The sequence below is a fragment of the Pseudophryne corroboree genome, chromosome 8 (assembly GCF_028390025.1).
Source record: "Pseudophryne corroboree isolate aPseCor3 chromosome 8, aPseCor3.hap2, whole genome shotgun sequence".
NCBI classification, from domain to species: domain Eukaryota; kingdom Metazoa; phylum Chordata; class Amphibia; order Anura; family Myobatrachidae; genus Pseudophryne; species Pseudophryne corroboree.
In genome coordinates, this window is record NC_086451.1 from 411,993,436 (window position 1) to 412,019,685 (window position 26,250).

The window sequence follows — 26,250 nt, forward strand, 5'->3', positions numbered from 1 at the left end:
GGTCAAGGGACCCTCAAACGATAGCGGTGGACGCCCTAGTGACACCGTGGGTGTTTCAGTCGGTCTATGTGTTCCTTCAACTTCCACTCATTCCAAAGGTGATAAAAATTATAAGAAGAACAAGGGTTCAGGCGATCCTCATTGTTCCGGATTGGCCAAAAAGGGCCTGGTATCCAGATCTTCAGGAGTTGCTCATAGAAGATCCCTGGTCTCTTCCTCTTCGGGAGGACCTGTTAAGGCAGGGGCCGTGCGTGTATCAGGACTTACAGCGGCCACGTTTGACGGCGTGGCGGTTGAACGCCAGATCCTAGCCCGAAAGGGTATTCCCAGTGAAGTCATTCCTACACTTCTTCAGGCTAGAAAAGAAGTAACGGTTAAGCATTACCACCGTATTTGGAGAAAATATGCCTCTTGGTGTGAATCCAAGAAGGCTCCTACGGAGGAATTTCACCTGGGGCGTTTGCTCCATTTCCTACAAGCAGGGGTGGATGCGGGCCTAAAGTTAGGCTCTATTAAAGTACAGATTTCGTCCTTGTCGATCTTTTTTCAAAAGGAATTGGCCTCTCTTCCAGAGGTTCAGACCTTCGTAAAAGGCGTGCTGCACATCCAACCTCCCTTTGTGCCCCCTGTGGCACCATGGGACCTTAATGTGGTGTTGCAGTTCTTGCAATCACATTGGTTTGAACCTTTGCGCAAGGTTGAGTTCAAATTCCTTACTTGAAAAGTGGTCATGTTGTTGGCCTTGGCGTCTGCAAGGCGAGTGTCTGAGTTGGCGGCTTTGTCTCACAAGAGCCCCTACTTGATTTTCCATGCTAATAGAGCGGAGTTGAGAACTCGTCAGCAATTTCTACCAAAAGTGGTTTCATCATTTCATGTTAACCAACCAATTGTGGTGCCAGTGGCTACTGACGCCCTTGCGGAGTCAAAGTCTCTCGAGGTGGTTAGAGCTTTGAAGATCTATGTCGCCAGAACGGCGCAGATTAGGAAAACAGAGTCTCTGTTTGTCCTGTGGGCTCCCAACAAGATTGGGGCTCCTGCTTCTAAGCAGACTATTGCGCGTTGGATCTGTAATACGATTCAGCAGGCTCATTTTATGGCAGGATTGCCGTTACCGAAATCGGTTAAGGCCCATTCTACCAGAAAGGTGGGCTCATCTTGGGCGGCTGCCCGAGGGGTCTCGGCAACACAGCTTTGCCGAGCTGCTACTTGGTCGGGATCAGACACCTTTGCGAAGTTTTACAAGTTTGTTATCCTGGCTGAGGAGGACCTCTTATTTGGTCAATCGGTGCTGCAGAGTCATCCGCACTCTCCCGACCGTTCTAGAGCTATGGTATAAACCCCATGGTTCTTGAAGCATCCCCAGCATCCTCTAAAACGTATGAGAAAATAGGATTTTAATACCTACCGGTAAATCCTTTTCTCTTAGTCCGTAGAGGATGCTGGGCGCCCGTCCCAGTGCGGGCTGTATCTGCAGTTATTGGTTATAGTTACACACAGGTTGTGTTGAGTTCAGTCAGTTTGTGACTGATGTTGATCATGCCGTTGCATGCGTTGTTGTTGAATGCCATGTTGTACGGCGTGTTAGTGGTGTGAGCTGGTATGTATCTCACCTTAGTTTAAAATTATGATAATGCTGATATTATCTTAAACCATAAAGCTATACCACTAGATACACTTTTACCGTGGAGCCGCTATAGCCGCCAGACTGAATACACGTGCTACGCACTTTGTACGCTATTTGCGTACAGAGTCCCATACGTGGTACGTACTTGGCGTACACACGCCGCGCTGAGTGTACAGAATACACACAGCGCACGCACACACAATTGATAACCTTTAAACCTTATAGTGATACAATGTATTGATATGATTACACTTTTAACCCTTAGCAGCAAAGTACTGCAATAATGTTATACCTTAAACCTTAAGTAGCGCTGACGGTATAAAGTACCCACAGTGCGTACACCTTATCAATGCTTATAAACCTTATACAGTTAAATATGCTTTTAAACCCTTGCAGGAAAGTGAGGACACAACACCGCAGGGTTCTAAGGCCACCGTGGATTATTTCAAAAGGTAAAACAGTACAAATCATACACTACAGGCTAACAAGATAAATATAAAACAGAGTAATGGCTAAAGAGAATGTACATACGTGAGTATGTTCGCAAGCGCAACCCGGCCGGTCCTCCGCTTGTCAGCTAGAAAGCGTTCAGAGTCTTCTGACCGGCCAGGCAACAACGGTCTTTTTATACACAACTTACATACACAATACAATGGTCACTGTAATTTCATTGTCCATTGGACACAGAGATGTGTCTTTTCATTACAGGAGAGGTCATAGGTTGATTTGAAAAGGTGGGCGATGTCTTTCCCCAACTGCTCTTGTGGGTGGTATCCTCTGTATTCCCGCCGCATACATAATATACAGTAATTACAGTTAATATCTATATTCTACTTCTGCACATAACTATACGCTGGAACATGCGATCTTTCTCTAACCAACACCGGAATGTTACCCTTAAAATACCCTACAGCTGGATACTAGACATCACCTTCCAACCTTTATCTGACCCTTCCTATCATGCAAAGGCGAATCCCTTAGTCCTGGGACTGTTTAAACTATTGATACTCGCTGATGTGGTGCAAGGGAGTTATATCTAAAATGTACACTATTTGGGTTAAATATGTAATGTTCTAATAACCCTCTATGCGCTCACAAACTCCGCCGTAAATACCCATACCACGCGCATGGTCGTAGGAGCGATCCTACGCAAATTGCGGATATGTGCACGCACGGCGGACTGAGTGCACGCGCAGCAGGCATGTGCATGGGGTTAGTACAGGGTATATGCATTACAATATTTTTCGACTTTGACAGTCCACCCTTTGGCAGTCAACAATAACTGCCACTATCTAAACATTAAACAGAAAAATATACAATACAATATCTACAGATGATTGCATAAAAATATACAATACATTATCCATAGATGATGGGATGGTAGGAGGAGAGGTATAGGCGGGAAATGTATGACCTAGTGGGATAGTAAAAGCATGTATGTATGAAATCCATGTCTGAGGGGTATGTATCATCGTGCCGTATATGTTCTAGATAAGCTTCGAGGTATTGCGAAGTATACATTAAATCCTTCTCATCCCGTATTAAGGGTCTGTAAGTGGGCCAACAAACACTACCGAGCTCTTTTCGGCTTCTTGTTCCAACAAATGGGGTGCACATTTAGTTGATGATACATGGAGGGGGAACACATGTGAATGCTAATATGTGGATATCACCTGTCGACTATGTGTGTCACTACCTGAAGGTTGTAGAGATGAAGATAAGAAACATATCAAAAATACATTCACATAACATTTGCGTAATCATTCTTGGGTGTTGATTGAAGTCATCTCCGGATGGGTGTATTTTTGCTGAGGGAAAACAAAGGAGAAACGGGTGAAAGAAACGGACCGTGGAATCACGTCTTATCACAACATTGTCTCTATTGATGGGTCATAAATTAAATCAGTTGCTGTAACAATGCCCCCCGCTCCTCAAACTCATCACTTTGGTACCGCGCTTGCACCGCGTTAAAATTTGAACACCCCTAAATATCAAACCAATCATTATGACAACTCCCAGGATACAAAGGAGAAACTTTCCTACACTCACGATAACATTTTGAGCCCATTCTCCTAAACCTGAGAACCAATTTCGTGGGTTCAAGCATGAGACCCAGCCGGTCAGTTCATTACTCACAGCAGTAAGGGTAAGGTTGTGTTTCCTCCGGAACTCCCACTTCAACTGCAAGATATTGTCCATCTTTTGATCTATGACCTCGGTTGGGTCATCAGTGCTGTTTGTAATGTACGTGCAGCACTTCACACCATACTGAGTTGCCAAAGTGACACAGTACCCGCCTGTCACCGCTGTGATATAACTGAGGACCATCCTGTGCTGGATCAGTTCCGTTTTGTAAGCTTGCAACTCCCTCCCTGTATACCTGAAGGTGTCATCATACATCTCGGTGATATTATCTATTAGGTTCGCTAGCGCGTGGATATACCTATAATTTATAATTCCTCTGGCTGTACGGGTGATATCTAACGCGAGTAGGAATTGAATCCTGGTGGATTCGTGAATTAAATCAGAGGGTGCGTGCTCTGCCCTATCTATAAGGTGTCTCTTAACGATGTGTTCATAGTGAGTATGAGTGTAAGGAGCTCGAGCATTGCGGTGAACGTCTTTAATCTTATCATGGGTTATGGTCATTACTTCTGGCAACACTCTTCCAATGTAACACAATCCCTCTTGAGTTTGGGGCAAGCCACTTATACGCCTTCCTCCCGCATATGAAATAAGCATCATCGGGGAGAACATATGGGACAGAATATGACATTACCATATTGCAAACCTTCCAAGTGAAAAATCCTATCCCTAACTCTCTCATCTGTTCAGTACACGTATCAGGCTGTATGATATGCGCACAGTACCCTGGTGATACTTCTCCAACCCGCATGGTCCTACTTCCTAGAGTATACCTATACCGAAAATACCTTCCACCGTCGGCTATTTGGCGTATAAGTTCAGAGTCTACGGGTATTCTGTCGGCTCTGTGTGAAAATGCCATGGTTTAGTTATTGCATGTCACTTCCCAATTTCCCGGCTTTCGGGAATTGGAAATGTTGAAACATACTAAGGACCTATCTACATGGTACTGGTGGAGCTTCAAACTAGGGGGCCTAGAAATATAAAATTTCTTGTCCACCGGTCTCCCACCCCGTAATTCAAGTACCTCATCTATTGTTAAAGGATACGGCACTTGTCCTGACTTGCTCTGACCTTGAGGTACTTGTGAGCACACCTAGCATTCTGTTTGTTTTAAAACCTTACCCACTAATGAGTGATAATCACTCAATGGATGACGGTCCATGTTGATATTAAGGCTGGACTGACATCTCTGGATGCACCCGTCCTCAACTATGTTTTCACAGTTTCTACAAATACAATTTTCCTTAGCCAATAACCCTTCACAGTGCCTCCTAGTTTCTTGACTACCAGATCGTTTTCTGATACTCGCCTTTGCTCGGTGGATGTGTTGCTCTTGGAATTCTACAAATTCGTCCTTGCCATCAGAACCCATTCCAGATCCTTTCTCGACCTCTCTGGTACTCTCACCGAAACAGACTGCTCTGGACAACAACAGGGTCAACAGGAAAACCCGGAATGCAGTCTCTTGGGGTAAGTCCATCTTGTTAAGGGGAGAGAAAAGGGAGCAAGAAGGGGGGGGGAGAAGGAGGGTAATGGGAGATGGAGAAAATAATAAAAAGGAAAAGAAATTTGGTGCGACAACCGCCTCTGGTCTTGTAGTTCTCCGTGCTCAGGTGCCGTGACAACAGTCCTGCCTCTCAACCTTCCCGGAACAGACACTCCAGTGATACGATTTCCTCTACACTCTGCTCTTTGTCACGGGCTCTTTCTGGGTCAGCGACCTTCTTACAGTGGGACGAGTGGACCCAAGTCTCTATTTCGGCAACCTTTAATGCTGTCGTGCTGGTTAGTAAGACTTGGTACGGTCCTTCCCACCTGTCAATGAGGCAACCTGAGCGTAGAAAATTTTGAATCATTACATAATCCCCAGGTTCAATGTCATGACAATTACTGTTTGGTAGGTCAGGAATCACCAGCTTTAGATTTCTGTTTTGATTCCTCAACTGCTTGCTCATCTTAACCAAATATTTTACAGTCACCTCATAATTGCATTTCAAATCATCCTGGGGTCAATCATTACATGGGGTTGTCAACCAAAAAGAATCTCAAAGGGTGATAGGTTAAGGGGGGACCTGGGAGTGGTTCTGATGCTGTACAATACAAGTGGCAAAGCTTCTGGCCATAACAATCCAGTTTCAGCCATCACTTTGCTCAGCTTGTTCTTAATAGTGATGTTTATTCTTTCCACTTTCGCACTTGCCTGTGGGCGGTACGGAGTATGCAGCTTACTATTAATTCCCATTAGTTTGCACATTACCTGAAAGACTTCACCTGTAAAATGGGTACCCCTATCGCTTTCAATTGTCCTTGGGATACCATATCTGCACACAAATTCCTGCACAATTTTCTTTGCAGTAAACGTAGCGGTATTTGTGGCAGCGGGGAACGCTTCTACCCAATTTGAAAACACATCAATACAAACTAACACATACTTTAAATTTCTGCAGGGTGGTATCTGTATGAAATCAATTTGTATTACCTGATAAGGGCCGTCTGTCGGCGGGATATGGGATGGTTCTGTTGGTATTGAATTTCCAATATTCTTCCTCAAGCAGATAAGACATGTCATTGCTCTCTTACCCGCATGAGAAGAGAATCCTGGCGCACACCAGTAGGCTCTCTCCAGCTTACACATACCATCTTTGCCCAGATGAGTCAGACCGTGTGCTGCTTCAGCTAAGCTTGGAAGATATGCTCTGGGGGCTACTGGCTTACCTTGTCCATCTGTCCAAAGTCCTGAGGACTCCTGGCCATATCCTTTTGACCTCCAGACTGCCTTTTCCTGTGGAGAACACACATTTTGCATTTCACTTAATTTTTGTGTGTTGACGGTATTGAATACCATCAGTTGTGTGATATCTGTCTGTATGGGGGTACTGGCTGCTGATTTAGCAGCTTCGTCTGCCCGGCTGTTACCAAGTGACACTGGGTCTTGACTGTAAGTGTGGGCTTTGCACTTGATAACAGCCACTCTGTCAGGTTCCTGTATCGCTGTTGGAAGCCTTTTTATGTGGGATGCATGCGCTACACGAAATCATGCACTACTCCAAAGGCATACCTAGAATCTGTATATATATTGGCTGACTTACCCTTAGCCAATTCACACGCTCTGGTTAGGGCGACCAGCTCAGCAACTTGTGCTGAGTGCGGTGGGCCCAGGGGTTCAGCTTCTATGATACCTCTGTCATCTACGACTGCGTATCCAGTACACAAGTCTCCCGAGTCCGTCTGTCTGGGGCAACTACCGTCAGTGTAAAAAGTAAAAGCTACGCCTTCCAGTGGGTTGTCACTAATGTCGGGTCTTGCAGTGAAAGTTTGGTTCAGATATTCCATACAATCATGTGTGTCAGTGTCTATACTAAATCCTCCTTCACCATCATTCTCATCCTCCACCCTTTGTGCCTGTCCAGGCACACCTGGGAGATAAGTTGCAGGATTTAGTGCGCTGCATCTCTTTATGGTGATGTTTACAGGGGCCATTAGTGCTAATTCCCACCTTGTAAACCGTGCTGATGAGACATGTCTGGTTTGGGCAGAGTTCAGTAAGGCTGACACTGCATGAGGTGTATGAATGGTCAGGTTGTGTCCCAACACTACGTCTTCGCTTTTACTCACTAGCAAAGCTATCGCTGCAACACTTCGCAAGCATGTGGGGAGAGACCGTGCTACGGTGTCCAACTGTGCACTGTAGTAAGCTACCGGCCTGCTGGCATCACCATGTCTTTGGGTTAGGACACCTGCCGCAGACTCAGCACTTTCCGTACCGTACAACTCAAAGGGTTTCCCATAATCTGGCATGCCTAATGTAGGTGCCTGGGATAGGCATTGTTTAAGTCTCTCAAATGCCAGTTCGGACTCATCTGTGTGAGAGATCTGATCTGGTTTGTTCGAGGAGACCATTTCCTGCAAAGGTAAAGCCAGTATGGAGAACCCTGGGATCCAGTTTCGGCAGTACCCACACATGCCAAGGAAAGTGCGGATCTGCTGCTGGGTTTGTGGCAGAGTCATGTCGCGAATCGCCTGTATTCTATCAGCGGTGAGATGTCTAAGTCCTTGTGTCAAGCAATGTCCCAAATATTTTACCTTGGTCTGGCACAACTGTAACTTATCCTTTGAAACCTTGTGTCCCGTATTAGAAAGGTGAAACAGAAGCTGTTTTGTGTCTTTCAAGGACGACTCGAGTGAATCTGAACACAGCAGTAAGTCATCTACATACTGTATTAATACTGATCCGCTCTCAGGTTGAAAGGATTGTAAACAGTCATGCAAAGCCTGGGAGAAAATACTGGGGCTGTCAATAAAACCTTGGGGTAGGCGAGTCCAGGTGTACTGTACTCCCCTGTATGTAAATGCAAACAAATATTGGCTGTCAGGGTGCAGAGGGACCGAAAAGAAAGCAGAACAGAGGTCAATGACAGTGAAAAATTTCGCAGTAGGGGGAATTTGCATGAGGATGACAGCTGGATTTGGCACTACGGGGAATTGGCTCTCAACTATCTTGTTTATCCCCCTTAGATCCTGCACTAGCCTGTAACCCCTCCCCCCACTCCTTTTTACAGGGAAGATGGGACTATTGGCAGTGCTGGACGTCCTAACTAGGATGCCCTGTTGTAGCAAGCGCTCTATGACTGGGTACACTCCTAATTCCACCTCTGGCTTCAGAGGATACTGTGGGATTTTTGGAGCTATCCTACCATCTTTTACTTGCACTACTACAGGAGCTACATTTGCCATCAATCCAGTGTCTTGTCCATCTTTGGTCCAGAGGGATTCCGGTATCTGGGAGATCATTTCCTCTACCTTGGATGGACATCTGTCTATAACAGCAGAGTGTGACATTAACCTTTGTGGGGTGTCTAACATATCCTGCACTTTCTGAACGTGATTCTCGGGTATATCCAAGAAGACACCCTCAGGAGTACAATATATGACACACCTCATCTTACACAATAAATCTCTTCCAAGTAGATTAGTCGGAGCCGATGCAGCTAGCAAAAAGGAGTGCTTGGTCTGCAAAGGCCCTATCGTAATCTCCGCTGGTCTACTTAAAGGGTAGTGTTGCACTACTCCTGTCACCCCCATTGCTGAAATAGTTTTACCCATGGTTTTCATACCTACCGTTGAATTTAACACTGACCTGGCCGCCCCTGTATCTACAAGGAAAGGTAGTGATCTACCAGCTACATCAACTGTGACCTCAGGTTCACTTCCAAAGCTAGCAATCAACTTCACTGGCTGCAGACTACAGGTGTGGCCTAACCCCTATTGTATGTTGTGACCCTCCCGCAGCGCGCTGGCAGCTACAATATGTGAGGGGGGTCGCTGAGAATTTCCAGAGGTCTGCCAGTCCCTCCTAGGTGGGTACCTTCTTGTTTCCCCTGCGTATGGCTCATAATTCCTCCTATGCGATCCCTGATCCCAATTACGTGTGTTATGCTGTGAGTCATGTTCTGGTCTAGGGGGTCGATATACGTTGCTTTTATAATTACAGTTCCGTGCGTAATGTCCTTCCCTCTGGCAATTATAACATTTTACTACATACGACTTACCATCAGGGGTCTGGGGTTTTGGCTGATGTGGCTTCGTTGTCAGGGCTTTGATGCTTACTGTCATCAGCTTATCCCCCTGTGACTCCCTGTGCTTAATGATGTTCCGATCGTGCTCGATAGCGGACTCTCTTAATGCAGCCACCGAAATACCTCTCCAGTTAGGTTGAGTGGTTTGTACCCTTGTTCTCAACGTTTCTTTTAAGCTGTCCATTAATACTGACACAGCTACCTCTCTATGATGTACATTTTCCTTAATGTCCTCGACCCCAGTGTATCTAGCCATTTCCTGCAGTGCTCGATGGAAATATTCAGATGCAGTTTCACCTTCTTTTTGTCTTATGGAATTTTTTTTATTCCATTTGACAACAGTAGGGAAATATACTCCTAATTGTAGGTTGATCTGTCGTACATTCTCCTGAGTGTATTCATCAGTGAGAGGTACTTCTATGTCTAATTTACAATCAGCAATGAACTTCACAGGGTCAATATTGGAGGGTAAACATGCCCGTAGCACTGTCCGCCAATCTTTGTTTGTGGGTTCGTGCGTTGCCTAATTCTCTAATAAACCTCTGACATGCGGCTAGATCCTTTCTGGGATCGGGAAATTTAGACATAATTGTTCTCAATTCTGTCCGGGACCAAGGACAATGCATAGCAATGTTCCTGACGGGAGTGATTCCCTGAGCGTCAGTCTTTCCATTGGGGACTGCGATCACCCTGACAGGATTTAGTTCAATTACATCATTCTGAGTTGCTTCTACAATGTGAGGTGCAATTGTCTCTGCATAATGTACTGTCCGTACTTACCTGTGGACACGACCTCACCTGTCCCTCCGCTAGGGGCCTTTGCTACTGTTCTTACTGGTTGGGCCGTGCCCACTTGTGTGTCTTGTATGGTGGCTGCTAGAGAGAGTGCCGATATCGTGCTGGGCTCATCTTCTTGGTCGCAGTCCTGAGGGAAGTTTAAGATGGGATACAACTTGCACGGGTTAGCATTAATACATTTATCAAGTTCACTCTTATCATATATTAGTATGCCATTGTCTGTAGCCACTTTCTCCCCTGTAATATACGGTGGTGGTGGTGCAGTTGCTATCAGTTTCCTGCTAGGGTTGGAACCGGCTGCGTGAGCTAGTTCCCTCTGCATATCACCTCTTCTTGCCATAAATGTAAACAGTTTGCGTGTCTGACCCTTTGTCTTCGGGATTTTAACAGACATATCCTAATCCTTAAATTCTGCAACACCTCTGGATTAAAACTGCCTACCCTAGGGAATGGTTCCCTATCTTCCGCAGTCATACGTTCCCATTCATTGCATAAAACCTCTGCGTGTGATCCATATTTCTCACACATTATGTACCTCGCCGACCCCTTGGGCCGCGGAATATCAACCTGAACCCTGGTTGATTGTCCCTTACTTGAGCAACTGGCCCCCATCTTTTGCAGGTATTGCCTTCTCAGCTAATTCCTACAAAAAACCAAAATACTCAATATAAGGTAACGGTGAAAGTTCAACGAGTGCTCTCACCCACTCACGCCCACGTTGGCCAATACACCTAAACACTGTCGTCAGCGCCGGTACGTACCCAACCTAGGGCCCCTGTGTAACCTCTATTTACTGGAAATATATGGGAGTGACTTACCCTTCCCAGTAAATATTGGTCGTTGGAGATTTCCTGAGTGACCAGAGAAACTCCCTTAACATAAAAAATAAAAATGTTACACAAATCACGTTGCGTGTGCTACACCTAGCGCTTATGATCCCGCGATTTTACGCAAAGCTCGTAAAAGGGTATCATGTTGAGCTAAGTATTGCACCCACGAACGCGCGGTCCAATCGCCCAGCGTATATAGGTAACTGTTACTTATCCGCCGTACGACCAATGGAATCGTTTTTCAGGCTGCGAAACCTCAGCCGGAGCGTATCTGAACGGGCCTATATGGGTTCTACGCCAACCACCTGGGCTGCGCTCTCTACACAAAAACCTCGCTGACCCATGGTCTGCGGTAATCTATACCTTCGCTGACCTTCGGTCTGCGATATCTACTACTTTGCTCCTTTGTACTTTAATCAATGTTAACGTGAGCAAGCCACTCTCACGCCACCAAGTGTCCACTCACCTGGTGTGGTCTCCTACGGGATCCCGAATTCCCTGGGTCCACAAAACCTTTATTGTTTGCACACTCACGCTCGTTCACTCATATACACTTTGTTTTTTCTGTACAGAAAATTAACTTTCATTCAGATAAAACAGCCTTAGTTCCAGAGGTAATACAGTGAAAAAGGTTTTTAAACTAAATTATTGGAAACTGATCAATTTGTGCTATTATCGCGTGGCTATCGTTTCGCGCCTAAACTAAAACAATGCTATTGTGTGATTTGTACTTAGTGGTCGTACTTTTACGCACGTTGCGTAAACACGCCACGTGTGTATGCCTTGACGTTGCGTACGCAGTCCCGTACTTTGTCCGAGACATGTGTACAAAGGCCGTACGTCCGCAGTACTACAAATCCCACACTTCTATAAATGTAAGCGATATTTAACTATAATCGCTCACTTAACACAACACACAGTTTCTTCTGTATAAACCTTTACAACTAGGCCAGGCTGCGTGTGCGTCTTACACTTACTTCCTTAAATATTAACTCTATATTTTAACTAAATAGCAACACATTTTCTCAGTACAGGTCAAAATGAATCTAATTATCGCTACTTATGGCAATAATGCGGGCAGATATGCAAAGTACAAGTGTACAGGTGTATGCGTGTTGTGTGCGCGTTTGGCGCCAAAACAGAAATTTCACAGATTTAAAAAAAATATAGCTTTGCGTTCTTACCTTACGGATCCCTCCAGCATCCCTACAAACCATACAGGGCAGACGCTTATCTAATCAGCACTTGTGTATCCACCAACCAAGAGAAGGCTTACGGGGGATACCTTTCCGCCCTTTGCTGATAGATAAAGTCTGCGTAAACCTGCTAGGCTGCGGGTATGATGAAAAACCGGACGATGCCCCCAATTGATAATGCTGATATTATCTTAAACCATAAAGCTATACCACTAGATACACTTTACCCGTGGAGCCGCTATAGCCGCCAGACTGAATACACGTGCTACGCACTTTGTACGCTGTTTGCGTACAGAGTCCCGTACGTGGTACGTACTTGGCGTACACACGCCGTGCTGAGTGTACAGAATACACACAGCGCACGCACACAGAATTGATAACCTTTAAACCTTATAGTGATACAATGTATTGATTGATTACACTTTTAACCCTTAGCAGCAAAGTACTGCAACAATGTTATACCTTAAACCTTAAGTAGCGCTGACGGTATAAAGTACCCGCAGTGCGTACACCTTATCAATGCTTATAAACCTTATACAGTTAAATATGCTTTTAAACCCTTGCAGGAAAGTGAGGACACAACACCGGTTTGTAGTTGAAACCACAGGGTTCTAAGGCCACCGTGGATTATTTCAAAAGGTAAAACAGTACAAATCATACACTACAGGCTAACAAGATAAATATAAAACAGAGTAATGGCTACAGAGAATGTACATACGTGAGAATGTTCGCAAGCGCAACCCGGCCGGTCCTCCGCTTGTCAGCTAGAAAGCGTTCAGAGTCTTCTGACCGGCCAGGCAACAACGGTCTTTTTATACACAACTTACATACACAATACAATGGTCACTGTAATCTCATTGTCCATTGGACACAGAGATGTGTCTTTTCATTACAGGAGAGGTCATAGGTTGATTTGAAAAGGTGGGCGATGTCTTTCCCCAACTGCTCTTGTGGGTGGTATATTCTACTTCTGCACATAACTATACGCTGGAACATGCGATCATTCTCTAACCAACACCGGAATGTTACCCTTAAAATACCCTACAGCTGGATACTAGACATCACCTTCCAACCTTTATCTGACCCTTCCTATCATGCAAAGGCGAATCCCTTAGTCCTGGGACTGTTTAAACTATTGATACTCGCTGATGTGGTGCAAGGGAGTTATATCTAAAATGTACACTATTTGGGTTAAATATGTAATGTTCTAATAACCCTCTATGCGCTCACAAACTCCGCCGTAAATACCCATACCACGCGCATGGTCGCAGGAGCGATCCTACGCAAATTGCGGATATGTGCACGCACGGCGGACTGAGTGCACGCGCAGCGGGCATGTGCATGGGGTTAGTACAGGGTATATGCATTACAATATTTTTTGACTTTGACAATTATTAAATAAATCCTTTTCCTTGAAATGTCCGTCTCCCTGGGCACAGTTCCTATAACTGGAGTCTGGAGGAGGGGCATAGGGGGAGGAGACAGTTCTCACCCATTCAAAGTCTTATAGTGTGCCCATGTCTCCTGCGGATCCCGTCTATACCCCATGGTTCTTGAAGCATCCCCAGCATCCTCTATGGACTAAGTGAAAAGGATTTACCGGTAGGTATTAAAATCCTATTATTTAATGAGATCGGGCACTCCAATTCATCCTCGGGTGTGGAGCTTCTAAAGAAGGCGCATTCTGACGCTAGGTTTTCTATCTGCCCTGATAAAGTTGGTGAGATCTCCTTGGAGGCGTTTCCATGTTTTTGCAGGGGTATGTATTGGGAATGTCTGCCAGAGATAAGTAGATGGGGTAGAATGGACATTTTAAGTGCTGCCATACGTCCGAGCCACAATATGAAGTGCTTATTCCAAGCTGAAAGATCTGACCTAATAGATGTGAACAACCCAGGAAAGTTGCAGTCTTAATATGATCTGGTGAGTTATTAAGTATTTTAGTTTGTAATATAGGAAGTTTGGAGAAAGGTGAGAACTACTCCAGGGATATTGAAATGCAGTATTTCAGATTTGACTTTGTAGTTAGAAACTCGGCCATAGCAGGGTCATTCCACATCAAATCAACACAATTTTGGAAAAAATTCTACCTTACAATCTCAAAAAAATTGCAGCTTTAAAGGCATATAACTTCAAAACCAGTGTACGTATCAGCCTGGGGGGTAAATTTTTACTAAGCTGGGATTTTTTTTTTTAGAACTGGTGATGTTTCTCATAGCAACCAATCAGAGTCTACTTAACATTTATCTAGCTGCTTCTAGAAGATAATAGAATCTGATTTGCTGCTATGGGCAACATTACCAGTTCTAAAAAAACTCCCACCTTAGTAAATTTAGCCCTAAGATTTTGAAGTTATCTTCACACCCAAGGCGTCAATTAATATAACAAATTTCATTACAATCTGAATCGGTCAGTTTGAAACCCTGTGTTGATCCAGGTGTGGAATAACCCAGCAGTCTACTTCTTCAAATAGGCTTGGAAGCTAACTTCGGGGATTTGTCAAAGTCATTATCACATCATCGGCATATACTGCTGTTTTGTGATCTTGGCAGCAACGGTGCCAAGCAGTTAGCAAATACATTATCTTAAGCTTGACGTTCAAAAGGGAAATAGGTCTGTAATTGCCTATGTCTAGTGGGTTGCAACCTGGTTTAGGGATCACAATTGTTAGCCATGTTGGTGGCGTCTCCAAGCGAGTTGCCTTCTAATAGAGAATTAAATTAGAGCATAGAAGTAGAGGTTTGGATAATTTTTTTATGACAGAGGCTTGTAAAGCCTTCCGGACCTAGGGGGTCATTTCGACCCGTTCACACGCAGCGGTTCTTCACTGCGGTGCGAACGGGTCGGAACTGCGGCTGCGCGGCACCTGCATTGCGCACACGCGTCAATGCCGAGCTACGGCAGTCACCAGGCAACGACGCCAGGACCGAAGAAATCGATCGCAGGTCCGAACGCAAGAAAATTGACAGCGGGAAGGAGGATCAGGGCGTCTACTCACCGTTTCCCAGGCGTGGTAAGGCGAACGCACAAGTGTCCAGGCGTTTGGAGGGCGGATGTCTGACGTCACAGCCGGGACCTTCATCGCTGGATCCGTCGCACTGGGTAAGTAGTTGCAGGGCTGGTCTTGTTTTGCAGGAAATTTATTTTAGCATAGCAGGGCTGCACAAGCGATCGCAGCCCTGCTATGCTAAAATACACTCCCCCATAGGCGGCGTCAAGCTGATCGCACGAGCAGCAAAAAGTTGCTACGTGCGATCAACTCGGAATGACCACCCTAGTGCGGCTGAGCCATGAAGCAGTTTAATAGCTTCAACTATCTCCTCCTCTGTAATGGAGGAGTTTAGAGCAGTGTTTTGAGACGTAGAAAGCTTAGAGAAAAAGCAAGAGCTGAGATACTAGCGAATAGCGTCCTTTGTGGAAGGGGCAACCAAGGGAGCAGATGACAGGTTATAGAGGGACGCGTAGAAGTTGCAGAACTGTTTAGCCATCTCCCGTGGGTCATGAGTAATGGACGCGTCCAGGCATTTCAAGCATGCATGCAATTACAGGTGCGTTTGGCTCGATACCTGTGCTTTGTTGGATTTCTCGTTGAAGCACTGCTGAGCCAAGAGAAGTACCCTGGCAGCTTTTTTTTTTTTAGAGAGAATTTGTGAGAGATGTGCTTTGGTAGCAAGAATTTTCAGGTATGTACGTTCTTAGGGTAACGTTGATGGAGTTGGGTCAGGAAGGTGATCCTATTTTCAAGTTCCAAGTCATGCGCAATTTCAGTTTTCTTTTGAACAACTGAAAGACTGATAAGCTGCCCACGTATAGTAGCTTTATGGGCCTCACAGAGGGCAGGGGGAGTAATGTCTGTAGTAGCAATAGTGGTATAATAGTCAGTCAGCCATCTCTGATAGATGGCTTTCACAGTAAATTATTTATGAGCAGTTTCTTATATAGCGCAGCATATTCCGTTGCCCTTTACAATTAGAACAACAATTATAGAACAAAACTGGGCAAAGACAGATCTACAATCTATACAAAACTGGGCAAAGACAGAGCTTACAATCTATAGGGAAATAGGCATTGATACACAAGGATAGATGCTACCTGTTACATAATGGTTCCCCAGGTTGCTAGGTTCTTAATGGGTTGTATATGATATGATCACCCAGCAATGTTGGAAGACAAAATGTGAGTTTATGTGGACTGTACAGAGGGGATGTAACTTGATAGGGAAGCTGTTAAGGTTATGTGTGTGGGTCTGAAATTTGGTAGGCTTGTCTGAAGAGATGAGTTTTCAGAGAACGTTTAAAGGTGGAGACTAAAGGAGAGTCTTATTGTGCGTGGGAGTGCATTCCACAGAGTGGGTGAAGCCCGGGTAAAGTCCTGTAATTTTGAGTGGGAACAGGTAATACATGTGGATGAGAGACGCAGATCTTGTGCAGAGCGGAGAGGTCTGGTAGGGAGATATTTTGAGATGAGTGAGGAGATGTATGATGGTGCAGTTTGGTTAATAGCCTTGTATGTAAGTAAAAGTATTTTATATTTGACACGGTAGAAAACCGGTAACCAATGGAGGGACTGACAGAGCGGATCAGCAGATGAAGAACGTCTGGCGAGGAAGATTAGCCTCGCAGCTGCATTTAAAATGGATTGAAGTGGTGATAGCCTATGTTTGGGAAGACCAGTAAGGAGACTATTACAATAATCAATGCGGGAGATGATGAGTGCATGGATTAGAGTTTTTGCAGTGTCTTGTGTAAGATAAGGGCGTATTTTGGATATGTTTTTAAGGTGCATGTAACATGATTTAGAGACAGATTGAATGTGTGGAACAAAGGACAGTTCAGAGTCAAGGGTGACACCTAGGCAACGAGCTTGTGGGGTGGGGTGGATAGTTGCATTGTCAACAGTTATAGAGATATCAGGTTGGTAACTACTCTTAGCTGGTGGGAAAATAATTAATTCGGTTTTGGAAATGTTGAGTTTGAGGTGGCGAGATGACATCCAAGATGAAATGGCAGACAGGCATCCAGTGACACGAGCCAATACTGGTGGTGACAAATCTGGGGAGGATAGGTAGATTTGAGTATCATCAGCGTACAAATGATACTGAAATCCAAAGGAGCTGATTAGTTTACCAAGAGAGGAGGTATAGATTGAGAAAAGCAGAGGACCTAAGACTGAGCCTTGCGGTACTCCAACTGATAGAGGTAGAGAAGAGGAGGTAGAATCAGAGAAGTGAACACTGAAAGAGCGATTAGATAGGTAGGATGAGAACCAAGAAAGGGCTGTAAAGAGCCATTTAAGCGCCACTGATGGGTGGAACTGGGAAACCTTCAGGATCCAAAGTGTGAAATGTCTTCAGGATCCAATGTGTGGTCAGTGGTAGGGGAATGCTGAGCAAGGGTCCCAGTCTTTTCCCAGACATGGAGGATGTTAGGTATGGGAGGAATTGGGGACTTTTGTTTTCTCTGTGACATGGTGAACGAGGGTTCAGCTTCACGGGTGAACAATGTAAGCAGTATCCCATTTAAAGAGAATCTAAAGCAACACACAGGGCTCCATTAGAAGCGATAACATATCAGTGGCAGGCCCTGGTTGGAGAAGCTTCTCTCACACACATAGGTCATAGAGTCACTTAGAGCATAGGTGATATGGCAGGAGAAGGCAGTAGCCTGTCAGCAGTAAAGAATAAAATGTTCTCACAGCCGTAGATAGCAGCAATATAGCAGTTTAGTAGTGTGGGTAACTGGCATCAGAAGCACATGCTGCTTGTAGGTGGAATGACCTTTGGTGGAAGTGAGCAGCACCAAATCATTAAAGACCAGCTCCAGCAGAGGGGATGAACAGCTGGAGCTTTAACTGCTGCAAAGCTGGAGCCTTCACCGTCAAGGATCGGCAAGATGAGGTGAGTTTAGTACAGTGGGATCCTCCAAAGTGTGGTGCACGGGTGGATGCAGGCACAGTCGGACTGGCCCACAGGGGTACCAGGGAAACCACCGGTAGGCCCCTCTGCCTGAGGGCCCAATCCTTCCTCTAGGGATCAGGTTCAAGACTGTGCACGTGTATTATACATGGTAGATATGTTGCATTACACTGCACTAAACTATTGTGTATCTCAAGCCTCAGTGGAGGCTGGCCACACCCTCTTTATAGGATGGTCACACCCCTAAGTATGGGCCCCTATCACTGCATTTCCCCGGTGGGCCCATCATGCCCCAGTCCGACACTGGATGCAGGTGCCCAGCAGACCACAGAGCAGCTTTAATCGCTGTCCGTGGCAGGAGCTGCGGGTCTCATGCTCAGAGTAAGAGGGGTTTGTCAAGCAGCTCAGTATAGCATCCCCACTCACTGAGATGGCAGCAGCCGGGAAGCACCACCGGGTTAGAGGGAGAAATCAAGGCTGCATCTCTGGTGTTACACTAGGTAATGTACAAGAATATCAGTTAAGTGTTATTTATTATTAAGTAAATTACAAAGTGATGGCACTGAGCGCACTCCTATTTTTCTGCCCTTCTTTTTCTGTACATAATTTTGGAAGCTGTTAATGATATGATGCTGCTGAGAAGTTTTCACTATAGGAAAAGCAGAACCTCATGCGATGAGGTGATGGAGGCAGATGACAGCTGCCTAGACGGGATAGGAATTGGGTATGTTCTACAGACACATATTCTGATGTAGTGAGTGCAGTCAGTAAAGATAATAAAGCATTACTGTCTGTGTTTTCTATTTCAGAATGGGACACATGCTGACTCACCTGAAGACCAAGCCATTCAAGTGCACTGAGCAAGGATGCAATAAGAGTTACTGTGATTCCAGGTCCTTGAGGAGACATTATGTAGTTCAGCATGGGTTATGTACATTGAAAGAGGTAAATGCCAAGACTGGTACTAAATATGAAGAGCCCCCGAAGAAGGAACTACCAAAGCCAGACATTCACTTCATACAGAACGAGACAGTGGAGACTGGTTCCTGCCAGTCCCGCATGCCCAGTAAGGATGCATTCAGTTGTCTGGTGACCGGAGTTGTGGAGCAGATTACATCAAATTTATCTATCTTCCAAGTCCCCAACCAACTTGTATCCCAGAGTGTGGCTTCAAATAGCAGCAACATTATAAAAGAATGTTCATCCCTCCTGTTGAATTCCACATCCTCAAGTGCTTATACCTTAATAAATACAAGCAGCAAAGACTCCATGTGTCCGGGAACTGTCATCTTCTCTGATTCAAGTTTACAGCAGCTGAACCTTTGCTCAGACAACTTCATGAAGAACCAGCCTGTTTTGCAAAGTCACAAGATGAATTGTAGTCAGAATCAGTTGGATAATTCCACGACTGGCTCTCTAGGTACCTTAGATTATTATACAGTAAATGGAAAACCCATTGAGATGTACGCAGGAAGCTTGAATGCACTGTCACAAATATATGTGGCTCCTAGTGTGAAAGCACCAGGTGTCACCTCATTATGTCCAAACAACGGTAATGAGCTAAGTCACCATGTGATGAGAGCAAAGGAGATCACGTATCCAAATGACCCAGATTTCTCAAAACATGTTATTCAGCCATGTGAAAGTTCAACCTGTCAGATAGAAAATCCACAGACCTTACAGCCCATGCCAAATTCCCAGTTAGCTTCATCCCACATTGCTGCGCAGGCTATACCTAACCTGTCCGTCCACCAGTGTGCTGCAGAAACATTAATAATGCCCATCCCACCAAAGAAGGACATGGGATGTACAAATAATGTACAAGGGGATCCCTTGCTGATAGATAATACAACGAGTTCATACTCAGAAGCTGAAGAAGTTGGAGCCTTCTCTGGGGTTTCCTGTGTTACAGAGAGTGTGACTGGTACAGAACAGGATCTTGGAGAACTTCTTACCTCAGACACTGCCGCAGATTGCAATCTATTAACAAGTGGCAACAGTAAACCATGGACCTGGAATCTGGGTAACCCCCATCATAAATGGTCCGTTAACAAGGGAAAGCTCAACTTGATTCTGTCCAGAACAGTTCCTCCAAGCCAGGTGGCGCTAGATTCATTTTCTATCTCACATACATTGCCGAGTGATCAGAATAAATCTACACTTTCAATTTTCAACAAGATCCAGGTAATTACAGTTACAGTATGTGCACAATTGATACATAATTAATGACAGCACACCACTATGGCCTGAGGACAAGATACAGGCAACATTTTCTGCATATCATTAATCACATACCTCCAAACATTTGGACCTGTGAAACCTGGACAAAATTAGCCACCCAGAAGGACACACTTTTGGGTGATTCTCAGCCCTTAAGATTTTAATATTTTGGGTATTTCAACTAAATACTTCAAAGGAAAATCTTTGCCACAAAGGTTTTGCTATTTGAGGATTATATGCACCGGAATTCCTTTTTATGGGTTCTATGTACTTAACCTTAGAGAGAGATAAAGGGCGAGATTCAAATGTTATTGACGCTGGCAGCCACTAGATGGCACCCAGCGATCGGCTGCCGGCGTCTACATTTCAGCTCAAACCCACTGGGGGTGGCGAGCTGAAATGTGTGAAAAGGGATCCGTTTGGGCACCTAAACAGCACTTTTCCTGATTGCGCCTATTAGTTTAGTTGTGTATAGCTTTATTCGGCTAATCCCTACACTAATGATTATTGACCCCTGCCCGGGGGGCAATAACGTTTTAAGTCCCCCAAAGTGTATCGAGATAAAGTACCACCAACCAGCTTTTAACTGTAATTTCTCTTACGTCCTAGTGGATACTGGGGAACTGTACTGTTGTACCATGGGGTATAGATCGGGTCCACTGGAGCCTGGCACTTTAAAACCTTTAGTATGTGTATGTGTGTGCTGGCTCCTCCCCTCTATGCTCCTCCTATCAGACTCAGTTTAGAAAAATGTGCCCAAGGAACCGGGTGCTTTTCTCTGGAGCTCCAGAGAGTTTCCTTGATTTTTTGTTTTAGTTATTTATTTTCAGGTAGTACTGGTTGGCAACCAGTCTACCTGCTTCGTGGGACTTAAAGGGGGAACCGAACCAACTTCCCTAGGGTTAATGGTTTGTAATCCCAGCTGACAGGACACTGAACTCCTGAGGTGCTGTTTCACACACTACACTGTGTGTGCCCACACCAGCAGCTAGCCGCCACCCTCTAATAGATGCCGAAGAGTCACAGGTGCAGTGAGTGTTAACACCGGGGTTCTGGTTAGCGGGTCCCTGATGCGGTTTGGCGGCATGTCATGTGACTACACTGGCTCAGCAGGGCATTATGCTCCACAGGGTCAGTAGGCATTGTGTTTACTGTGTATAATCCTTTCAGCCAGTATAAAACTAAGTGGAACCACGCGCCATTACGGGGGCGGGGCTTCCCGGAGAGCGGGACCAGAGGCGGGAAGGCTCCATTTCTTGCTGCGGATCACAAGGCTGCATGCACACTGCTCCTCCACGGACCCACGCTGTTACAGACTCTGTACTGGTACCAGGGGGTCATAGCAGGGGGGAGCACAACAGGGGTAGTGCCGCTGCACATAAGTTAAGGTGATACACATACTTTTATTCACTGTGCTGCTGTGTTTTTGTGCTGGTCTCCGTTTTCTCTGTGTCACTCCAGGGGCTCTCCGGGGTCTGTGTAGAGGTGTTTCAGTGGGTTTTTCGCTGCATTATCATTGTGTAATTCATGTCTGTTGACAAGGTTATGTGTACTGCTTGTAACTCTACCCCTTCTTCTGCGGGGTCCCTCATGTGTGAACACTGCTCATTATCTCCACAGGAACACAGTTTACAGGCACCTGACTGGCTAGATACTTTTAAGAGCATGATTCACAATGTGAATTCAGAACTAGCTGCAGCTAGGAAGGAGAGACAGGTGTTAAAACAGTCTGTTGGTTGTATGATTCTGATTCTGACCAGCCTGATGTAGATGACACTGATGATATGGATGAGGACAGCTCTCTGTCCCCGGGGTGGAGTCCCTCATTTATGCGGTAAGAGAGGTTCTTCACATACCCGATCAGAAGGCAGAACCAGATGAAGAGTTGTACTTTAATGTAAAACCCAAATCCTCAGCAATGTTTCCTGTGTCTAAGGAATTAAACTCCCTGGCCAGGGAGGCATGGGTGAACCCTGACAAAAAATTCTAAACTCCTCAGAGGTTTTTATCTACATTTCCCATCCCAGCTGATGACAGGAAGGTATGGGAAAACTGGTACTGCCGGTACCAAGGGCTATATCCATAAAAGACCCTGCTGACCGTAAGATTGAGACCACTCTCAAGGCAATATATATGGCAGCGAGCGTAGCGCAGCGCCCCACAATAGTTTGTGGTTGGATTTCAAGGGCAGTGGTCAAGTGGTCTGATAATATTATTAATGGATTGGACACTCTGCCCCAGGAAGAGGTCATTACTCTACTGCAACACATACAGGATGCTGCAAATTTTATGAGCGAAGCTATAAAAGAATTGTGTAAGATATATGGCCGCACTACTGCTGTTGCGTTTTCGGCCCGCAGAACTCTGTGTGTGGTTACGTCAATGGTCAGCAGACGCTGATTCCAAAAAGGGTGTAGAAAATCTTCCCTTTACAGGTGATGCCTTGTTTGGAGACAAGTTAAATAAATGGATCTCTCAGGCAGCAGCGGGTAAGTCTACCTATCTGCCGTCGGCTGCGCCACCTGCCAGACGTTCTTACTCAGGATCCTCCTTGCAGTCCTTTCGTGTGGTAAGGTTCAGAGGCAGAGGTCGAGGGGTCTCCACTACTCCTAGAAGATTTTGTGGTAAGTCCCATAAACCTGCAGCTGCTGCATCCCTGGACCCGACCACCGGCTCCCCTGCCACTAAGCCTTCCGCGTGACGGTTGGCCCCAACAGCAGGGCGACTTTCAGGTAGATGTTCGCCTTCAACACTTCGCCCACGTGTGGGCGAAGTCCTCCCGGGATCCTTGGGTAAGGGACCTCATTTCCCATGGATACCGGCTGGAATTTCAAGCACTTCCTCCTCACAGATTTCTCTTACGTCCTAGAGGATGCTGGGGACTCCGTAAGGACCATGGGGATAGACAGGCTCCGCAGGAGACATGGGCACTTTAAGAAAGACTTTAGGTATGGGTGTGCACTGGCTCCTCCCTCTATGCCCCTCCTCCAGACCTCAGTTTACTACTGTGCCCAGAGGAGACTGGGTGCATTACAGGGAGCTCTCCTGAGTTTCCTGAAAGAAAGTATATTTATTAGGTTTTTTATTTTCAGGTAGCCTGCTGGCAACAGACTCCCTGCATCGAGGGACTGAGGGGAGAGAAACAGACCTACTTTAATGTTAGGCTCTGTTTCTTAGGCTACTGGACACCATTAGCTCCAGAGGGATCGGTACGCAGGTCTCACCCTCGCCGTCCGTCCCAGAGCCGCGCCGCCGTCCTCCTCGCAGAGCCGGAAGATAGAAGCCGGGTGAGTATGAGAAGAAAGAAGACTTCAGAGGCGGCAGAAGACTTCAGATCTTCACTGAGGTAACGCACAGCAGTAACGCTGTGCGCCATTGCTCCCACACAGCACACACAAACGGCAGTCACTGTAAGGGTGCAGGGCGCGGGGGGGCGCCCTGGGCAGCAATAAACCTCGTTTTTCTGGCAAAAGTATATATATACAGCTGGGCACTATATATAAAGAGCCACAGCCAGGTTTTTAGATATTTGAGCGGGACAGAATCCCGCCGCCGAGGGGGCGGGGCTTCTTCCTCAGCACTCACCAGCGCCATTTTCTCCACAGCACAGCGCTGAGAGGAAGCTCCCCGGACTCTCCCCTGCTTATCCACGGTGAAAGAGGGTTTTAAAGAAGGGGGGGGGGGGCACATATTTGGCGCAAAATACATACAGCGCTATCTAGGTAAACATATTGTGTGTGTTTTTTCCTGGGTCATATAGCGCTGGGTGTGTGCTGGCATACTCTCTCTCTGTCTCCGAAGGGCCTTGTGGGGGACCTGTCTTCAGATAAGAGGATTCCCTGAGTGTGTGGTGTGTTGGTACGTGTGTGCCGACATGTCTGAGGTAGAAGGCTTTCCTAGGGAGGAGGAGGAGGAGCAAATGAATGTGGTGTCTCCGTCGACAATGCCGACACCTGACTGGATGGATATGTGGAATGTTTTAAGTGCTAATGTAAATTTATTGCACAAAAGATTAGACAAAGCGGAAGCTAGGGAACAGCCAGGGAGTCAACCCATGTCTGTCCCTATGTCGCAGGGACCTTCGGGGTCTCAAAAGCGCCCACTATCCCAAATAGTAGACACAGATACCGACACGGATTCTGACTCCAGTGTCGACTACAATGATGCAAAGTTACAGCCAAAAGTGGCTAAATGTATTCGATATATGATTATTGCAATAAAAGATGTTTTGCATATCACAGAGGAACCCCCTGTCCCTGACACGAGGGTACACCTGTATAAGGGAAAGAAACCTGAGGTAACCTTTCCTCCCTCACATGAGCTGAACGAGTTATGTGAAAAAGCTTGGGAATCTCTAGACAAAAAACTGCAGATTCCCAAAAGGATTCTTATGGTGTATCCTTTCCCGCCAACGGACAGGATACGGTGGGAATCCTCCCCTAGGGTGGACAAAGCGTTGATACGCTTATCCAAAAAGGTAGCACTGCCATCCCAAGATACGGCTACCCTCAGGGATCCTGCTGATCGCAAGCAGGAGGTTACCTTGAAGTCCATTTACACACATTCGGGTACCTTACTCAGACCGGCTATTGCGTCGGCTTGGGTGTGTAGCGCTGTAGCAGCATGGACAGATACCTTATCAGCGGAAATTGAAACCCTGGATAAGGATATCATCTTATTGACCCTAGGACATATAAAAGATGCTGTCTTATATATGAGAGATGCTCAAAGAGACATTGGTCTACTGGGTTCTAGAATCAACGCTATGTCGATTTCTGCTAGACGAGTCCTATGGACCCGGCAGTGGACAGGTGATGCCGACTCAAAGAGGCATATGGAGGTTTTACCTTACAAGGGTGAGGAATTGTTTGGGGAAGGTCTCTTGGACCTGGTCTCCACAGCTACAGCTGGTAAATCAAATTTTTTGCCTTATATTCCCTCACAGCCTAAGAAAGCACCACTTTGTCAAATGCAGTCCTTTCGGTCACAAAGAAACAAGAGAGTACGAGGTGCGTCCTTTCTTGCCAGAGGTAAGGGCAGAGGGAAAAAGCTGCACAACACAGCTAGTTCCCAGGAACAGAAGTCCTCCCCGGCCTCTACAAAATCCACCGGATGACGCTGGGGCTCCGCTAAGGGAGTCCGCCCCAGTGGGGGCACGTCTTCGAATTTTCAGCCACATCTGGGTTTACTCACAGGTGGATCCCTGGGCAATAGAAATTGTTTCTCAGGGTTACAAGCTGGAATTCGAAGAGGTGCCTCCTCGCCGGTTTTCCAAATCGGCCCTGCCGACTTCTCCCCCAGAAAGGGAGATAGTGTTAAATGCAATTCACAAATTGTATCTTCAACAGGTGGTGGACAAGGTTCCCCTACTTCAACAAAGGAGGGGATATTACTCAACCCTGTTTGTAGTCCCGAAACCGGACGGTTCGGTCAGACCCATTCTAAATTTAAAATCCCTGAACCTATACTTCAAAAGGTTCAAGTTCAAGATGGAATCGCTCAGGGCGGTCATCGCCAGCCTGGAAGGGGGGGATTTTATGGTATCTGTGGACATAAAAGATGCATACCTTCATGTTCCCATATATCCACCTCATCAGGCGTACCTGACATTTGCGGTACAGGATTGTCATTACCAATTTCAGACATCAGTTGATCACCCTGTCCCCCAGGGCCAGGGTATCTCTCCTGTGGTGGCTGCAGAGTGCTCACCTTCTAGAGGGTCGCAGGTTCGGCATTCAGGACTGGGTTCTGGTGACCACGGACGCGAGCCTCCGAGGTTGGGGAGCAGTCACACAAGCAAGAAACTTCCAGGGTCTTTGGTCAAGTCAAGAGACTTGTCTTCACATCAATGTCCTGGAGCTGAGGGCCATATACAACGCCCTTCGTCAAGTGGAGACCTTGCTTCGCGATTTACCAGTTCTGATCCAGTCAGACAACATCACCG

The 26,250-nt window shown here is 46.0% G+C and overlaps 1 protein-coding gene across 4 annotated transcripts in view; it reads left to right on the forward strand.

Annotated features, from left to right (window-relative positions):
- ZNF541 (zinc finger protein 541) overlaps positions 1 to 26,250 on the forward strand; it is a 401,808-nt gene that overhangs the window by 146,462 nt on the left and 229,096 nt on the right. For all 4 annotated transcript variants that reach the window (XM_063937867.1, XM_063937868.1, XM_063937869.1 and 1 more), the window contains exon 4: positions 18,896 to 20,270. In XM_063937867.1, the coding sequence (XP_063793937.1) occupies positions 18,896 to 20,270 (1,375 nt within the window). The remainder of the gene's footprint in view (positions 1 to 18,895; positions 20,271 to 26,250) is intronic.